Source organism: Protopterus annectens, chromosome 4.part1, assembly GCF_019279795.1.
Source record: "Protopterus annectens isolate FY-2018-M chromosome 4.part1, PAN1.0, whole genome shotgun sequence".
Classification (NCBI taxonomy): domain Eukaryota; kingdom Metazoa; phylum Chordata; order Ceratodontiformes; family Protopteridae; genus Protopterus; species Protopterus annectens.
In genome coordinates, this window is record NC_056734.1 from 662,324,298 (window position 1) to 662,340,973 (window position 16,676).

The 16,676-nt window shown below is 41.1% G+C and overlaps 1 protein-coding gene across 1 annotated transcript in view; it reads left to right on the forward strand.

Moving 5' to 3' along the window:
- The window catches only part of ERN1 (endoplasmic reticulum to nucleus signaling 1), a 1,214,209-nt gene that overhangs the window by 750,812 nt on the left and 446,721 nt on the right, over nucleotides 1–16,676 (forward strand). The window contains exon 8 of the mRNA XM_044070452.1: nucleotides 13,312–13,573. Within this exon, the coding sequence (XP_043926387.1) occupies nucleotides 13,312–13,573 (262 nt within the window). The remainder of the gene's footprint in view (nucleotides 1–13,311; nucleotides 13,574–16,676) is intronic.

Here is a 16,676-nt window from a genome sequence, read left to right on the forward strand (position 1 = left end):
CAATATAGGAATTAGTGTCCATTATAACTAATCCTCCCCCCTTGTCTGGTTTCAGAATTCTAATCTTGTTATTATTATATAGATTTTTTAGTAATTCCATCTCTTTCTTATCCAGATTATTTTCATCGTAGGTTGACCTACTACTATTCTTAAATAACATGCGAATATCATAATCACACAATTTTTCAAACATCTGTACAATAGGGCATAGTGGAGGATTGAAAGTGCTAGATTTTTTACATATATTGTTATTACCACTATTAATATTAATATTAATATAATGCAGTCCTTCTTTAAAATAAAACTGAAAATTCAGCTTTCTTGCATACATCTTTAAATCTATTAATGCTTCATCCACAGTCCCTTTTTTACTTGGCACAAAAGACAAGCCTCTTTCAAAAATATTTGCTATACTTTTGTCCAATATGCAGTCACTATAATTATACATTTTGAAGTCACCATTACTATTGGTATTAATCTGAACAGAGGTATCTATGGTGTCCCTTAAAACATGTGGAGCTTCAAGCAAGTCATTCACTGTGTTCAGTATATTTATATCTGTAAAACCATTTTCCAAGAAGAGGTTTTCAAACATATCTAATACATTCTCCCCCTCCCCCTGCCTCTGTTGTTGTAGTTCGAATGATGTTGTCCCCTCCCCCCCTCTGGTTCCTGATCCTTTCGGATCTCCTCAGAGGGGGAAACTCTAAAGGGTCCAAACCAAAAATATTTTCATCATCGTTAAAACCATTAACATCACCAGGTTCCCCATCAGATACATGGCTATAGTCCTGGTACTGGTTATAGTTATTAGAAACCTTCTTATGACTTAAAGGGGGTGGGGGGTATGCTCTCTGTTCAGCATATTCCTTTTCATCCCTTCTAAGCTTTTTTTCTTTTTTGTACTTTAAATCTGTAATAAACTGATCAACATTCTTAAATATGTAGTATAAAAGCAAGATGAGGCCGATACAATGCCAATAAGGAGATGAACAGATATCCAAAAAAGAACAAGTCAATTGGTAAATACTGACCAACCCAAAAACGGCTAAACAAAACTCCGGAGCCACCTGTACACGAACACTGCTTTATTGTTGTTGACCTAGGTTTCGTCCATACGAACTTCCTCAGAATACAGTCTTTCATTCTACATCGTTTATTTATACAATACTGATTATTCAATAATCATATTAATTGATGACCTAATTTCCCGCCATACATTCTTAAATATATTATCAAACTTTACTTTGTTAAACTCGAATAATAAGTCAGATTGTAAAATATTATTCACTTGTTTAATTCTGTCATTTAGTTTTACCATTTTTTTATCATTATCAGTAATAAGGCAGTCCAAAAGTTCACAACCATGTCGATTAAATAATGCAATCAGTTTCACATGAAGTTCTAAGTTTTTAAACCAAACCTGACGGATATCGCCATAATCGGAGTCCTTTTGGCACCAGTTCTCTCCGTTTACATTCGCGTAGATAACTATTTTCTAACTGCAATTTTCGATATTCAAATATTAAACTTTCCAGGTCATTGAGCTGTTCCTGAAGTGAGCCATTGTTGTCCCGATGTTTAGATGGTGTAAAAGTGTGAATGAGAAAAATATATCATACAGGAAAGTGGACATCATTCTGGAAGAACTTCTGTTAAATAGACAAATCTCATTTGATGAATGGTCTTATATGACAGTAAAATATCCAAAAATTCCTACTACTTTCGGTATACCAAAAGTACATAAGGATCTCAACAACCCCCCCTTAGACCCATTGTTGATGCAAAGGCTTCAAAAACATATTATATTGCCAGTTTTATAAATACTCGATTAAAAAACATTTTACAAGACTGTAATTGGATAGTAAAAGATGCAATAACAGGATTTCGTGGATCTCGTCTTTCTTTCCTGGCTGTTTTTAGTTTGTGTGGCTTTGATTTTTACCTTTTTGGAAATTCCAAAATTCAAGATGCTGACTCTTCACCAATTACTTCCTTTGCTAGGCAAAGATGCCTGGTTGGCAACACTAGATTTAAAAGAAGCATACCTGCACATCCCAGTCAGGGTATCTTGCAGAAGATACCTATGCTTCAAAGCAGGCTACACGCACTATCAGTTCTCTGCGCCCAGGGTATTCACAAAGTGCCTACCTCCAGTTATTGCATTTTGCAGGCAAAGAAATATTCAAATATACCTATACCGGTACGATTGTCTAATTCAGGCAGAAAGCCAGGACATACTTTTGAATCATCTGGCCTTTGTACAAAGGGTTCTGACTTGTCTGGGGTACGCCATAAACAAAAAGAAATCACACCTGGTACGCTATGAACAAATTATATTCCTGGGAGCAAGCTTGAATACAGCTTCCCAGATGGCTTACCTCACGCCAGAGAAACAAATTTATTTGACAACCTACTTCAAACAAGTGGCCACAAAAACCCTGCTGTCTGCAAGACAAATACTGCAAGCCATGGGGTTCATGGCCTCCTGCATTCTTCTAATTCCATATGCAAGACTGCATATGAGGAAACTACAGTGGTATCTAAAAAGCCTATGGTGTCAACATTCTAAGGATCTAGAAGCAATGATTCCTATCATACCTTGTCTACGTCTAGAATTCCTTTGGTGGGCAGAGGCCTGCCACCAAAACAAGGGACTACCTTTCACACCACCCCCTGCTGCCCAAACCCTAACAGATGCATCAGACTATGCATGGGGGTGGGCTCACCTGGCAGGGAAGTGCATTCAGGGCAAATGGAACCCAAGTCAAATGCACCTGCATATCAATCAAAAAGAAATGGTAGCTGTACAGAATGCTCTGACAGCCTTCAAGGACCACATTCTTCCAGGACAACTTATAGTAAAGATGGACAACACCACTGCTATGTGATACATAAAGAAGCAGGGGGGTACACATTCTTACCCCCTCTGCAGACTAGCCATGGCATTGTGGAACACAGCCTTGAGCTACCAAGTGCACTTACAAGCTCAATTCCTGCCGGGAAAATTAAATACACTGGCAGATTGACTATGCAGAAACCTCATGGACCCAGATGAGTGGAAACTGTAACCAAGGATTTTCAACATGTTAACAAGCAAATCAGGGAGCCGAGATATAGACCTGTTTGCCTCTCCGCAGAACTACCAATTGGACAAATTTTGTACAAGGACTCCCCACAAGTAAGCCTGGAAAAGTGGATGCTCTGTCCTTAAGCTGGAAAAACCTATCAGTCTATGCCTTCCCCTCTGCCTCTCCTTCCCATAGTACTACTAAAAAGCAAACAGGACAAACCAAGGATGATTTTGATTGCTCCATACTGGCCACGCCAACACTGGTACCCCCTCCTGTGCAGTGTGTCACGGTTATCCCCATGGCACCTGCCTCAGACTCCTTCCCTGTTGTTTCAGCAGGAGAATCAGATTCTGCACCCCAGCTTCTAACACTGAACCTTGCAGCCTGGCTGATTACATAACCTTTCCTCTACCATCCCTCATTAAACCTGTGATGGATATCATTTTAGAGGCAAGGAGGCCTAGTACTAGAAAATCTTGTTCTGAAAAATGGAAAAGATTCTGTGCCTGGAACCAATCTCAAGGGATGAGCACAGCAGCGCCCAATTTACCTCAGATTTTACAATACTTAACTGAGATGCTTCACAAGGGCCTGTCTTTTTCCTCCATTAAAATCCAAGCCTCAGCCATTTCAGCTCATTATAGCACAGAACTTCCCCTCTTTTCTCATCTACTGCTCAAGCAGTTCCTCAGAGGGGCCAAAATTTTGAGACCACCCAGGAGAGCTCCAACTTCAGCCTGGGACCATAACTTTGTTTTGGAGAAACTCACTCTACCTCCTTTCGAGCTAGCTGCTACTGCAGACTTAAAATTTCTTTCTTGGAAAACAGCTTTCCTTTTAGCAATCATTTCAGCTAGAAGGGTATCTGAATTACAGGCCCTTATGGCAATGGAGCCTTTCATCATCTTTCATGCAGACAGGCTATCCCTCAGACCCAATCCATCCTTCATGCCCAAGGTGGTATCCAGTGTGGCTCTTCATCAGTCTACTCATTTGCCAACCTTCTTTCCCAATTCAAAGAACAAAGGGGAACGGATACTGCATTCCTTAGATATGCATAGACAACTTAGATTCTACTTGCGAGAATGTTGGAGGGGAGAGGGCGTGAAGCTACAGCTGAATTTGCCTGATAGTAGATTGGCTTGTGTCCTCAGTCTGAGTGTGTGATATCATTTGCTATTACCTTTGCTCATTGGTTCTGAGATTTCACAGTTAAATAAGGCTTTGTACTCATCTTTCACCTGGGTAACTATTTTTGCCCCATGTGTGGCTTTGGTTAATTTGATCAGTATCCAGAGTTCCTGATTACTTTAGCAAAAGTGTTTTTGACTTTTTGTGAATTAGATTTGTTTTTGTGAGCAATTAATTTTTTTCTCTATTATTAAGCCTGTTTATGTTAGGGCTTTACCTTAGGAGTATATTATAGCAATAACCCACGCCTGGGTTTGGGTAATGCGGGATTTACCCACGGTTGACGTGGTTTGGTCGCCCTCGGGACCAAACAAAGACAACCGTGGGTAAATCCCGCATTACCCACACCCAGAAGTGGGTTATTGCTATTATACTATGACATTATTTAAGAAAAGAAACAATTACTTTTCTTAAATAATGGCATCGTATAATGCCTCTTTGCTGCCCTTCCGCAGCTGTCTGGTATCCGCGGCAGTTCTGATGTACTGCGCTTGCCCAGTACATCAGAGCTGTGGCCAAAAGCAGCGGAGAAAGCAAGATCTCCGTTGCTTTTTACTGTTTCGCTATGTTAAATGGGTTTAACATAGCGAGACAGCTTTAAAATAAGCAACGGAGATGTCCGTTGCTTATTTTAAAGCTGTCTGCTATGTTAAACCCATTTAACATAGCTGAAAGTAACGGAGATCTTGCTCTGTTGCTTTAAACCTGTCTCGCTATGTTAAATGGGTTTAACATGGAGACAGCTTTAAAATAAGCAACGGAGATCTCTGTTGCTTATTTTAAAACTGTTCGCTATGTTAAACCCATTTAACATAGCGACAGTTTAAAAAGCAACGAAGAAAGCAATATCTCCGTTGCTTTTTACACACTGTGTCGCAATGTTAAAGGAGTTTAACATAGCGAGACAGCTTTAAAAAGCAACGGAGATCTCCATTGCTTTTTTTAAACCTGTGTCGCTATGTTAAACTCTTTTAACATAGCGAGACAGTGTTTTAAAAAAAGACTTATACTAATGGAAAACGTCCGGGCGACCGGACCTTTTTCCATTAGTATAAGTCGATTTACAATGTACACGCTAGCCAATCAGCATGCACGTTTTGGAATATTAATGGAGGGTCATGGTATAATTTTGAATTTACCATTGTATTTATTTCTGAGGAGGACAGATGCAGTTGTGCATAAATTTACATGTGTATTGAACTTGGCAGTAAATGATTAGTAAATTAGCCTTTGTATAGTCTCTAAATATGGAGGTAATTGAGGATGCTTCAGGCTTCACTCTTAGTTAATGTGATTGGTCTGTGGTCTGAATTGACCAGGGAGGAGGTTATAGTAGGCAAGAAATAGAGCTGTCCCATATTGTTATGGACCAGGTTCAGGATTTTATCTCCTCTGGTTGGGGTGCAGACTTACTGGTTCAGGGATTTTGTATTTATAAAGTTCAGAAGTCTCTGGGCATACATGTTTGAGGATTTATACATGTCGAAGTTTATAGTGGAATAGTTGAAGTCTTCTAGGGGAAAGGTGTTTAGCTTAATAAATAGGGTCTCCATACTGGTTAGGTAGGAGGGCTGAGCTAAGAGGGACAGAGAGGGGGGTGTTCCAGTAGGTAGTTATGTGATGAGAGTTTTTTTAATGGTGTATTAAACATGGAGGATGTAGTGGACATGTGGCTGGATTCATACCTGTCTCAAATACACATTATTCGTCATGTCTGTCTTCATATTGCCCAGAGAGCAACTTCTCAAGCCATTGATACCCAGGTATACAATGAATGTGTCGTATGTGCACTTGCAGTGCAGGTACTGGAGTGCTTGTGTGATAGTGAGCCCTGGCACCAGATGGGCAACTGACCATGACCCTCTCTTTGCACAGTTTGATGAGTGATGCATAGATGTCTCATAGATGTCTCACTATGGAGTCCCCTACAACAAGGGTATTGGTATGGGTGGCTGTTTGACTTATGAACTTTTGAACTGAGTCCTTGTGACTCCTAGATGTATGTTTCATGTTGGGTGCTGCCTGTGATATGTGTGAGGTTGCCAAGTGTGCTTGCTTCTGGAGTTACATTCAGGAAGCCTCTGTGGTTTAGGCAGGTTACTTTAAAGACCCTCAGCTTGTGTAAGAGTATGTATTTAGTCTGAGGTGTTTGAGATTGGGTTAGTATGGTGTTGTGTGGTGCTGACAGTCTGATTGGTATTAGTAGTTCCTTACTGGAGGTAACATTGTATAAATATATCTCATGCACAGTTTGGCAGATTGTTTAAGTTGTAGGTGGTTGTCAGTAAAATTAAGACCATCACTACATTGCCTCCGGATAACCATTTCAACCACACAGCTCCAGAGAGAGAGCGAGTGATTTGGAAAGTGCTGATCTGTGGTTCAGTTTGCTTACCTCTGTGCCTGCAGGGGGAGTAGTACCTAAGAGATAGTGTTGTTTAACTAGTATTTTCTGTCAAAAGTGAACATAGAGAGGAAAGAGTCACTTCATGCAAACGCAGTTTCTCTTTGCACAACTACTTACTATTAAGTGCACTAAGAATTTCTGGAGTAGGTTATATAGAGAAAGTTATGGTTCTAAGTTCCTGCAGCTATACACACCATGATTAAACACTTCTGTAGAATAAGCAACATCACATAAACACAGGCAATTTATGTTGTTGTTGTTGTCTTTCGGCTTATCCCGGCCAGGGGTCGCCACAGCGGAACTCTGGTCCGCTAATGTTCGGTAGTGGATTTTTATGTGCCGAATTGCCAGCCCTAACACACAACCTTCAACGAAGGCACGCCCATTCACGCATGCCTCCACACAGAAGACGCTCTAGCTGAGAATCAAATGCGAAAACGTCTTGCTGTGAGGTGACAACGCTACCACAGCACCACTACCGCGGGTAAACACAGGCAATTTATAATAGCACAGAAATACAAAAACATTCAAATGTGCCCATTGCCAGTAGCAAAACAGCAGAATTCAAGGTTCTGCAAGCAGCTGGAGGCTTGGGAATGGCCAAGTTCGTCTGTACTCTCACTACCCCTTCTTCACCCAAACCTCTCTACAATGACACAGATATGGTGTCATTTGCCCAACATCTTTATTCTAGACACTGGAGTACCCAGTTCTTGTTGTTGGGAAGCTATCCTTTTGTTTTTTAAGTTGTAAAGTAAAAAACAAAGTAAAGCATTTTAATGCCCTGCATCCCACTTTCAAGCCAACCACTGTGGACTTAAGACTTGTACTACAACTCCTCACAACCCCCTCCCACTGTGGACCCATCACACATTTTGCAGACCTTTCTGAAGAATAAACACCCAAGCCACACTTAGGGTTGCCACCTGTCCCACTTTGCGAGGGACAGTTCCTCCTGCAAAACAGTTGTAAAAATGGCAAATGTTCTGAGATTTTAGGACAAAATTATTTCCTATAGTTTATGTAATAGTTGCATAAAAGTTATTTTGCATCTGAAACACCTGTTAAAAGAAACAAAATAAGCGACTAAATGCTACAAGAATACGCTTTTATTTAGGCAAAAAAGTGAAGTGATGCCCTTTGTGTACTGGCCATGGGTATGTTTCGGCCTGCAAAATCTGACATTTGTACCAAAATGTCCCAACCCTAGCCAACACTCCACCTCTAATCATACATCATCTAGAGTTGCAGGATCATCTTCTCATAGCAGAAGGTGTAGCTTTACTCCTTCGTGACCAGCTGCAAACCAGAAATGAATGTTTTTATTGTTTGCATTATTTTATGTGGCTGTTTCAACAAATGACCATTATTTGGCTGTGTTAGCATGCTGTATGTGTGCCTCCCTGTCAGGAACTTAGGCCATTGTCATTGCAGTTTCTTCCAAAATAGATTTTGTACTTGAAGGCATTTGGTATTGAGAACCATATTTCCAAAGTACAGTGCCAGATTTTGTGACATTTTTCAGTAATATTAAGATTCTGAAACTGTGATCCACAGGTATTGATCATTTCAAGTTTTACACGTTTGATTCTGTGAGTGTATGCCCACAACTTTACAGATTTTTAGTACTTGTTCCATCAACATTTTTAGCATATCTGTGAAAATAGTTTCATAGAATGTAGCAGTATCATTCCACAGTTTTCTCCAACAGATGATTTTCCTCTGTGCATGATTACTTTTAAATCGCCTCCAACATGGATGCATATATTGTCAGTGTCATAATTTAGCAGCTAATTGAAAGTTTATGGAAAGCACATCCTTAACTAAAAATGATTGTTAAATTTACAGTTTGTGATCTGCGAGAGATAAAAATGCCTGTTTCTCTGTATAGTGACTGGCACACAGCAACATTTGTGAGCAGAATGCTAACAATAATGTCTTTTAGTACCTTGAAATTGGTTTACCTTTGGCAAAAGGACTGTTTTATATATGAATACAACACTTAGATTGGGATTTACAGCACAGTGCTAATATCTGAGGGATTCTGTGCACAAGGTAGTTTACATGTAAGAAGATATGTACCAGCAGTATTTAATATAATTCATACCTTTGATGCACATGATAATTAGCACTGCACTGTGGACTGTTCTGTGAATCCCAGCCTTAATGTGTATTTTTGTTTTCTGAATTCATTTTTGATTTGGTTTGTATACAATAAAGAGTATGTGTGGCCAAGTTGCAGTTGAAGTAAGGCAATGGGAAAGTGTATGCATGTATGTCATAAAAAAAAAATATCCAGGGTGATTCTGCCCAAGAATATCCTTGTGTGTGTGGGTAAAATTTATACCATGTGCACGCCTTGTGTCTCACTGTTTACTGAAAGTATATCCAGAAGGGTAATATGATACTTGGCCAATTACTTCATTCTTACTTTCTTTGGATGTACAGCAGCACATGTAATTTGCTTTGTTTTGTAAAATATTTAAATATTTGATGTCCTCCTATTCTCATGTTGTAGTATTCATAACCTTTGGGTTATCCTCCACCTAGCGACCTGAACATTCGGCCAGTATGCGAAAGCTTTAGTCACTGCAAGGTACATGGGACATCTGACGTTGGCCTTAGGGTGCGTGGGTCATAAAAGTGACGTCTGCACTTACCTTCCTCAGACCTTCTCTGCCACCAGTCAAATGTCAGCTCATCCTGCCATTTCTGCCATCAGATCCTGTGAGTTTAAGTACCCTGTTGGGGCCTTTTTTCTTGTTTTTATTTTGGTCACTGCATGCCTGCCCAGGTTCATGTTATCCAGGAAAGGAAAGTGTAGGTGCGTATGTCAGATCCCAAATAAGGACACCCACAATCTCTGCCTGTTCTGCCTAGGGTCCAACCACAACCATAAATCCTGAGCGATTTGTCAGATGTTTGTTCTAAAGCCTCATCGCAGCCATCTGCACACCCTTAATATCTACTTAGAAAACCAGCACCTTAAAAGTCTGGCTCTTGCAATGGAAGGGCCATCTGGTCAGACCGTCAAATCACCGAAAGGAAGGCCAAAACTACCAGACCTGCGCCTATTGCTACACCTCCTCCACCCAACGTTCCCCCTGTGGCCAACATACACCTGGAGGAAAGCACGGAACCAACTGACTCTGGTATAGTGGGTACCATTCCAGAGGCCATAGAACCAAGGGCTAAAAGCACGTCTATGGAGGTTACACAGACATCAGGCGCCGATGACAAGGGGGAACCCCGGCTCACTGTGGACATCTAGATCCGACCTTCCATTGCTAGGGAACCACCTGAACCTAGGCACTCCTTAGGCCCTACACCCTCCAGGCCTGTTTCTTCCTTAAAAAGGAAACAAAAAACTAAACATGCATCTCCACCTTCTGAAAGCTTGCCTGATTGGCAAGCTTTCTCTCAGGGTTTATTCAATGCCTTCATGGTCCTTAGGCCTTTAGTGGCTACTTCTCCTCCAGTTGCCCCTCCTGTTATCAGCCCTAGGCCTCAGACTGCAGATCCTCTTCCAATTGAAGCTGAAGATTCTTCAAAGGACTTCCTTTCCTTTGCTTCCCAAATGTCATCCCCTCTAGGGTATGCCTTCCAAGAGGCAAACTCTGCTGAGGCAGATTCCCCTGTAGAGGACCTTATTTTTGAAATAACCATCTCTCCGATGAGAGTTTTTCAAATGTGACTCCACTGAAATGACGAACTCTTACAAATGTGGATAACCCTTCACCTTCTTCTATTCCACCAGTTCTGGCAGCCTTCTTAGATGCCTTCAACGCAGCTTCTAAACATCCTGAATCCCAATCCCCTGCCCCTAGAAGACCTGACAGATTTTATAAGGGCTCAAAAGGGTCAGAATTTCTGATAAAATGCCCTGTTGCAGATCAGGGTACTATTTCATTCTCTGCAGACAACCCCTCAAGACTATTACCCTCTACTTCTGTCCTTCCAACTAAGTACAGTAAAACTGTGGAGCGCATTGATAAAAAAGTATACACCTCTGCCACTTTGGCCTTTAGGGCTGTCAACTGCCAGACTTCCATGTCTAAGTATTCCTTGGACCTTGTGACTCTGGTTTCAAAACTCTTGGCTGATCTCCCAGATTCGCTCACTAATTCCCAAATCTCTAGCCTCCTCTCCTTGTCCTCACAAGTAACATGACACTCAATTTGAGATGCAGTTGTGATGCTGCAGAGGCCTCTGCCAGATCTGCACCTTCTGCCTCAGTGCTCAGAAGGTACTCTTAGCTGAAGCTGCACCCCCTACCTGATGATATCAGGACTAAACTCTTTGAGGCTCCCCTGGCCAATGCTACCCTATTTAGAGCCAAAGTGGCAGAGCTTTTCAAAGCCCTTCAACAGAAGGGGAAAGAATTACAGGATTTGAATAATTTGTTTGTGTCTCCAATTCCTAAATTCTACAGAAACTGTCCTACTAAGACACAATTCACTAGGAAACCTTCTGCTCCTACTCCTCATTCTAGAGGCAAAAAGAGCCCTGGGAAGCAGCAGCCTCCTTTTAGACCTGCTCAGACTCTAAGCCAAAAGCCTCCCGTTAAGGACAAAGAGCCTACAGACCCTCCAGATTCTGTACCCCTTTCACAGAGACTACTTTGTCTGCAGAGTACAGAAGTGTTCTACATCTGCCAGGCTAAGTGGTGCACAGACCTTTGGCAGTTGTGGATGGTGATTGGATGTGTATAACATATTTATTTGGAGAGGAGTTCCTCCACAGAAACATACAGAGAAGCTTATGGGAAGCATTGGGGGGTTTGAAATGGGGAATGAGAGCAGTCAGAGCACAGGGCCAGACATCAGTACCTCACCAGATATGTAGTTTACCCCCTGTGAGAGGGGGATTTACCGGTATGCATACATATTGCAAAAGTGGTTCAGGCATAATGCATAGTGGATGGGACTAGACGGGGGAGGCAGAACTGATAACTGATATAGATTGTGGACAAGTGTGTGGGGTACCTTGGCTGTACTTAGTTGATTGTGTCACTGTAAGGTGATGATGCATGTTTCAGACTAGTCTGTCCTCTTGCTGTCCAAGTAAAGCAGTTGTTAAGCTTGCCTCTGTCACATGTGATAAAGCTGATGCACATTTAAGCCCACTCATTGACCATATTTGTTTGCCCACCTGTTCAGGAACGTACATTTCAGGTGATACCAGATGCCATTGCTGCATCAGAGCCTAATGAAGATGGTAGCCTCATTCTAGAACAGACTGAGGGCACTGTGCCACTGTCAGCAATTGTAACTGAAAAGCAAACTTTCACCAGCATCCTGTGACATAGCTCTGTTGCTTCTAGAACCAATTCCCATCTCTCCCTTGAGTGTAGAAAGACAGGTCATGTCTGGCAGCTTAACACAAAGGAGCACCTTTGTTGCCTACTTGCACATCACCAGTGGGCAGTGACACCACCACATAGCATAGAGGCAGGGCTGGAAGCAGTGGGCTGGTGCCCATCAAAGCTTTAGTTCTCATTCATCGCCCTTTCTGAAGGTCACAATGGGTATTCCCCAGTAAATCTGTAGGGCTGTCATTAAGAGATAGAGATGCCACCATTGCTAAGGCAGAAATAATTGAAGTACTGCATAGCTTGCAAGATGATGTACAGTAGAGCATGCAATGCCTATGTCATCTGATCAGCATGTTGGAGCAGGATGCCTCCACTGCCTGCCTGCATGGGGGCAGTCTGCCTCCTTGTTCTAAGTACAATGCTGTTCCCATGGCAGCTACTCCTCTACCTCCAGTGTGGGTACATATTGTAGGTAGGTAGATCAAGGTCACATACTGCTATCTCCTCCAGTCAACTACCAGTGGTGAGTCTAGTGTGCCATGGCATGCTCATCTGCACAGACCTAGTCTGTGTAGTACTCGTACACATAACATGGCTGGGTGATCATGGTCACACAGTTCATCATTGTTCTTACCAGCAGATGTTGCTGTCAATGGCATTCCTTGAAGGGGACACAACTACGGCCAAGGATGTTCACAGTCTGCATCTTTCCACATTTTGTTCCTTGACAGCTACTTTAGCCACATCTGTGCAATACAGTGACATCTGCAACAGGTGTGTTCCCTGAAAGCAGTACTGAGAAAGTACCCAAAACATCTGGTCATCTGTTTCCTTCAGGAAACACCAGACCCCCACAGTACTCTGTATAATCAGCTTCCCCAGTCATGTAGCACACTCCCTTATACATCCTTAGTCCACCCAGTTTCACTGATGTTTAACCTTTATTACCAGTGAAGATTATCAAGGCAGGATGTGCAGAGACCGTTTGCTTTCCAATCCATTGCTGTATACCTGTCAGAAGAAAGCTGCACCACTATGTGAGGTGATAAGCTTGGATGCTTAGTGAAAAGGAGGGTGTCATATTGTAGAGAGGAAATGCATTATGGGAATATATTTTAGTCTGATCTTGGTGAGCCAAATAATCAGACATCACAAGAAAGTAAGTCATTACTGTAGGTGAATTAGAGTACAAGAAGAGTACAGTGAGTAACAACTGCTGTGGTAGTGATTGTAGATTTTGAGAGTAAATGTGAATATCCGTGAATTTTTTATGTGGCAAGTATGCAAGATGGACAGACTTTGTGACAAATTTCTGTTTCTTCTAGAAATGGCTCATTTTGTGTCTAACGGAGATGGCCTGGTAGTGACTGTGGACCATGAATCTGGAGACATCTTATGGATTCAGAACTATGCTTCCCCAGTTGTGGCTTTGTATGTTTGGCAGAGAGAAGGTCTGAGGAAAGTAAGGCATACCAATGTTGGTGTGGAGACCCTTCGATACTTAACATTCATGTCTGGAGAGGTTGGGCGCATAACAAAATGGAGGTATCCTTTCCCCAAGGAAGCAGAGACCAAAAGCAAGCTAATGTAAGTAATCACTACAATCTGCCAGTCTGTACCACTGTAAAGCTGTTATGCTGCAGGTATTAAACAGTGAACATATTTTATTTTTAATAATTTTAAAGTTCACAGTTTAAAACAGCCATAAATCTTCGGGAATAATCATTGCAATGGTAAACCTTATCATTTTGATTTACCCATCTTATGCATCTTCATTTTCAGCAAGAAATTTTGTGTGGACGGAGATGAAAATTGGCTTTATGCTTTCATTCCTTCAAGTACTGGTGGTCCACCTGAACATTATTCTGCATGTATTGTTCTCACAAATTCTTTTTATTTGTATGTAATTTGCTCCTTCCCTTTTCTAAAGATCCCACTTCGTTCTTTTATGCCTTTAACAATATTCATTACTTCAGTTACAGTTATCTAGATTTTGATTTCCATTTTCTAGCAATTGCTTTTTTTTTTGGCAGCCAGTAGCAATGAAGTTAAGGCCTTACTATGTCCAGGCACGTCATACCCGATTTACAAGCTCAAAATAATCATTTCCTTAGTTACAGCCATTTGTTCCCCCAATATATCTTGCAGAGTAGCTTTAAAATCTACTAACTCATTACGCTCCCAAAAAACATGTTCCCAGTTACCTTGCTTTCCTTTTGCACTTCCAGCACTTGCTACCTATCAGGGGAAAAATACTTTGAAGTTTGTTTGGGGTATGAAAATACCAATGCAGACACAAGCAAAAATCCTAAACCTTCTGGACTTTGTTGCATATTTGAGAGCCAAGTGTATGTCCTTCTACTGTTCCTTTGTAAATTATTTTTACAGTTTCTCTTCCCAAACGGTTCTACTCTGCTGTTAGAGCAGTGTTTTATATGCTGTACTAATTCTCATTTTTTTTAAGAGCAGCTTCTGTTCTAGACTCAACTAAAAATTCTACCAGAGCTGGTCTTTCACTTAGGACTCCTCTATGCCTATACTCTTGACATCAATCCGTGTTCGAGAGGGCAATCTCTAAACTGTGTTCAGACTTCTGCTTGACCTCATCCCACTCTGTTACCTTTCCTTCTGTAGTCATTTGCTCCCAATACTGTGTTTCCTTTGTCATTTTTCTGCTGTAAATTCTAGCCTCCTTGTGCCTATTTTATGAACCTCATTTACAGTCTTCCCAACTGACAAAATCTCCTTTCTCAATTCCCACGTTGACTTGGTTCTCAGAATGTTTTCTGCAGCAATACGAATATGATAGTTTTGTATGGTGGTTGCTATTCTCCTTAAAGATCTGCATGCAAAATCCTACTATCTCTTTCCTTATTTTTTGACCCCCCCCCCCTTTATCACTGTGCTTTCCGCTTTGAATTGTGGACATCTGGTTGTTTTATGTATATAAGCCTTAACTGTGGAGCTCTAAAATATCCATACAAATCCAGCAATCCTAAACCACTTTGTTCTGTGGAAAGGATAGCCTAATCCCACATAACTGTTCCCATCCCAAATAAATTCTTTCAGCGGTTTTTAATTTTTGCCCATAATTTCTCCTCTGATTTATAAAAACAAAAAATAGGTTTTCTTTTTTAAAAATAAGTAACCTTTATTGTTTATATTGACTAGACATTTATAAAATATTTACACTGTTACTTTACTATTCAGAATATGGTTTGCAGTATGAACAAAAGCAACATTTGCAATAGCTAGGTATCCACATAGTGCAACAAGCTTTAACGTGTATAGCAATTAAGCTTAATTCCCTAAAAATTATGTCTTATACACACGCAAGTTTCCAGTCTCATTACAGGTCCCATTTAATGACTAGTCATATTCATTGAACAAATTCACTATGAACCTTTTGCTGAAATCACCCAGGTTGTTTAGACCATTAAAATAAACCTATTCTGTTATATTTTATCTACTGGATTTTCCTACCTCTGTTTACTTTATACAAGAACTAGATTGTGTGGGTAAGTAATACTAGCTAATGTAGAACCCTGTAATATGATGTCCTCTTCATTCTTCCTCACTGATGAGTCTTGGATCCGATCTTCAGATCTGGCTCGACTGTATCTTCCAGACTTCATATCTCAGTCTCAAGCTCCCCGGCCTCTTCCCCCAATGCACAACGTTACTTCCAACTCCTCAGATCTCATTTGCTACCTGTCCTAGTCAGACGCAGGCTTTCAGTCTCGAACTGTGAGGAGTTAGTTTATCAAAATTTATTTCTGGTTTCTGATTACAATGATTAATTCCTTTCTCCCTCTCTCTTTAGTTGCTAGTGGCTATGTTGTCCCTTTCATCTATAGTTTTAGATCAATGTAACCCTCGTTCTTTGGCAGGCTTTTCTTGTAAACTTGGCTTTCAGTTACCAGAGAGGTTTTCTTTTCATTCCTGCTCCCTTATTATTTTGCCTTTTTCTTTGCTGGAGTTGGATTGTTGTTGACAACACTGTTTGCCAGTCAAACTGGTTTGTGTGGTCTCTTAGAATTGTGAATGTGGAGGTCTTCTGTTGTTTTCAACTTCACGTTGTCATCCATTGTGGTTGCTGAGTGTGCTGCTGTTGAAGTACAGATAATGCACGCTGTGTTTTTCGGTTCTGTTCAGTAATCTCTTACACAGTTTCCCCTGTCTTTTTCTCACAGGTAGTTTTCTTTCTAGATGAAGTGTTTTGTTAAGTGGGCACACGTTTCCCCCCTAATTTACTTCTCTGATGTGTAGTTTCTTGCAGTGTCTGGGTTTTTCTCTTATATTTTTGGTCTATTCTTCATGAAGTTGTATTTTTCTGGTAATTACTAGGATGATTTTGGGACAGAAAACTCTCAACACTGACATGCTGAGATGGGTTCTGTTACCCTTCCAAAAAAAAAAAGAGAGAGAAAAGAAAGAAGAAAGGAGGTGATCTTGCCTAGATGTTTTGTTCTGGACATTGAGGTGCATTGGTGTAAGGAGAGCTGGATCTTCCTTGGCTGGATTCTGCCATTTGCTGGTGTTGCAGGGTTCGTGTGCTTTGACCTCAGAACCCTTAGTTTATAGGTTTCCTCATGGCTCAACCCCCCCCCCCCCCAACCGCCGAATAGAAGCCTGGCAACCTGAATAGGCTTTCGGATCCTTTTTTCCTGTTCCTTGGATCCTAGGTCTG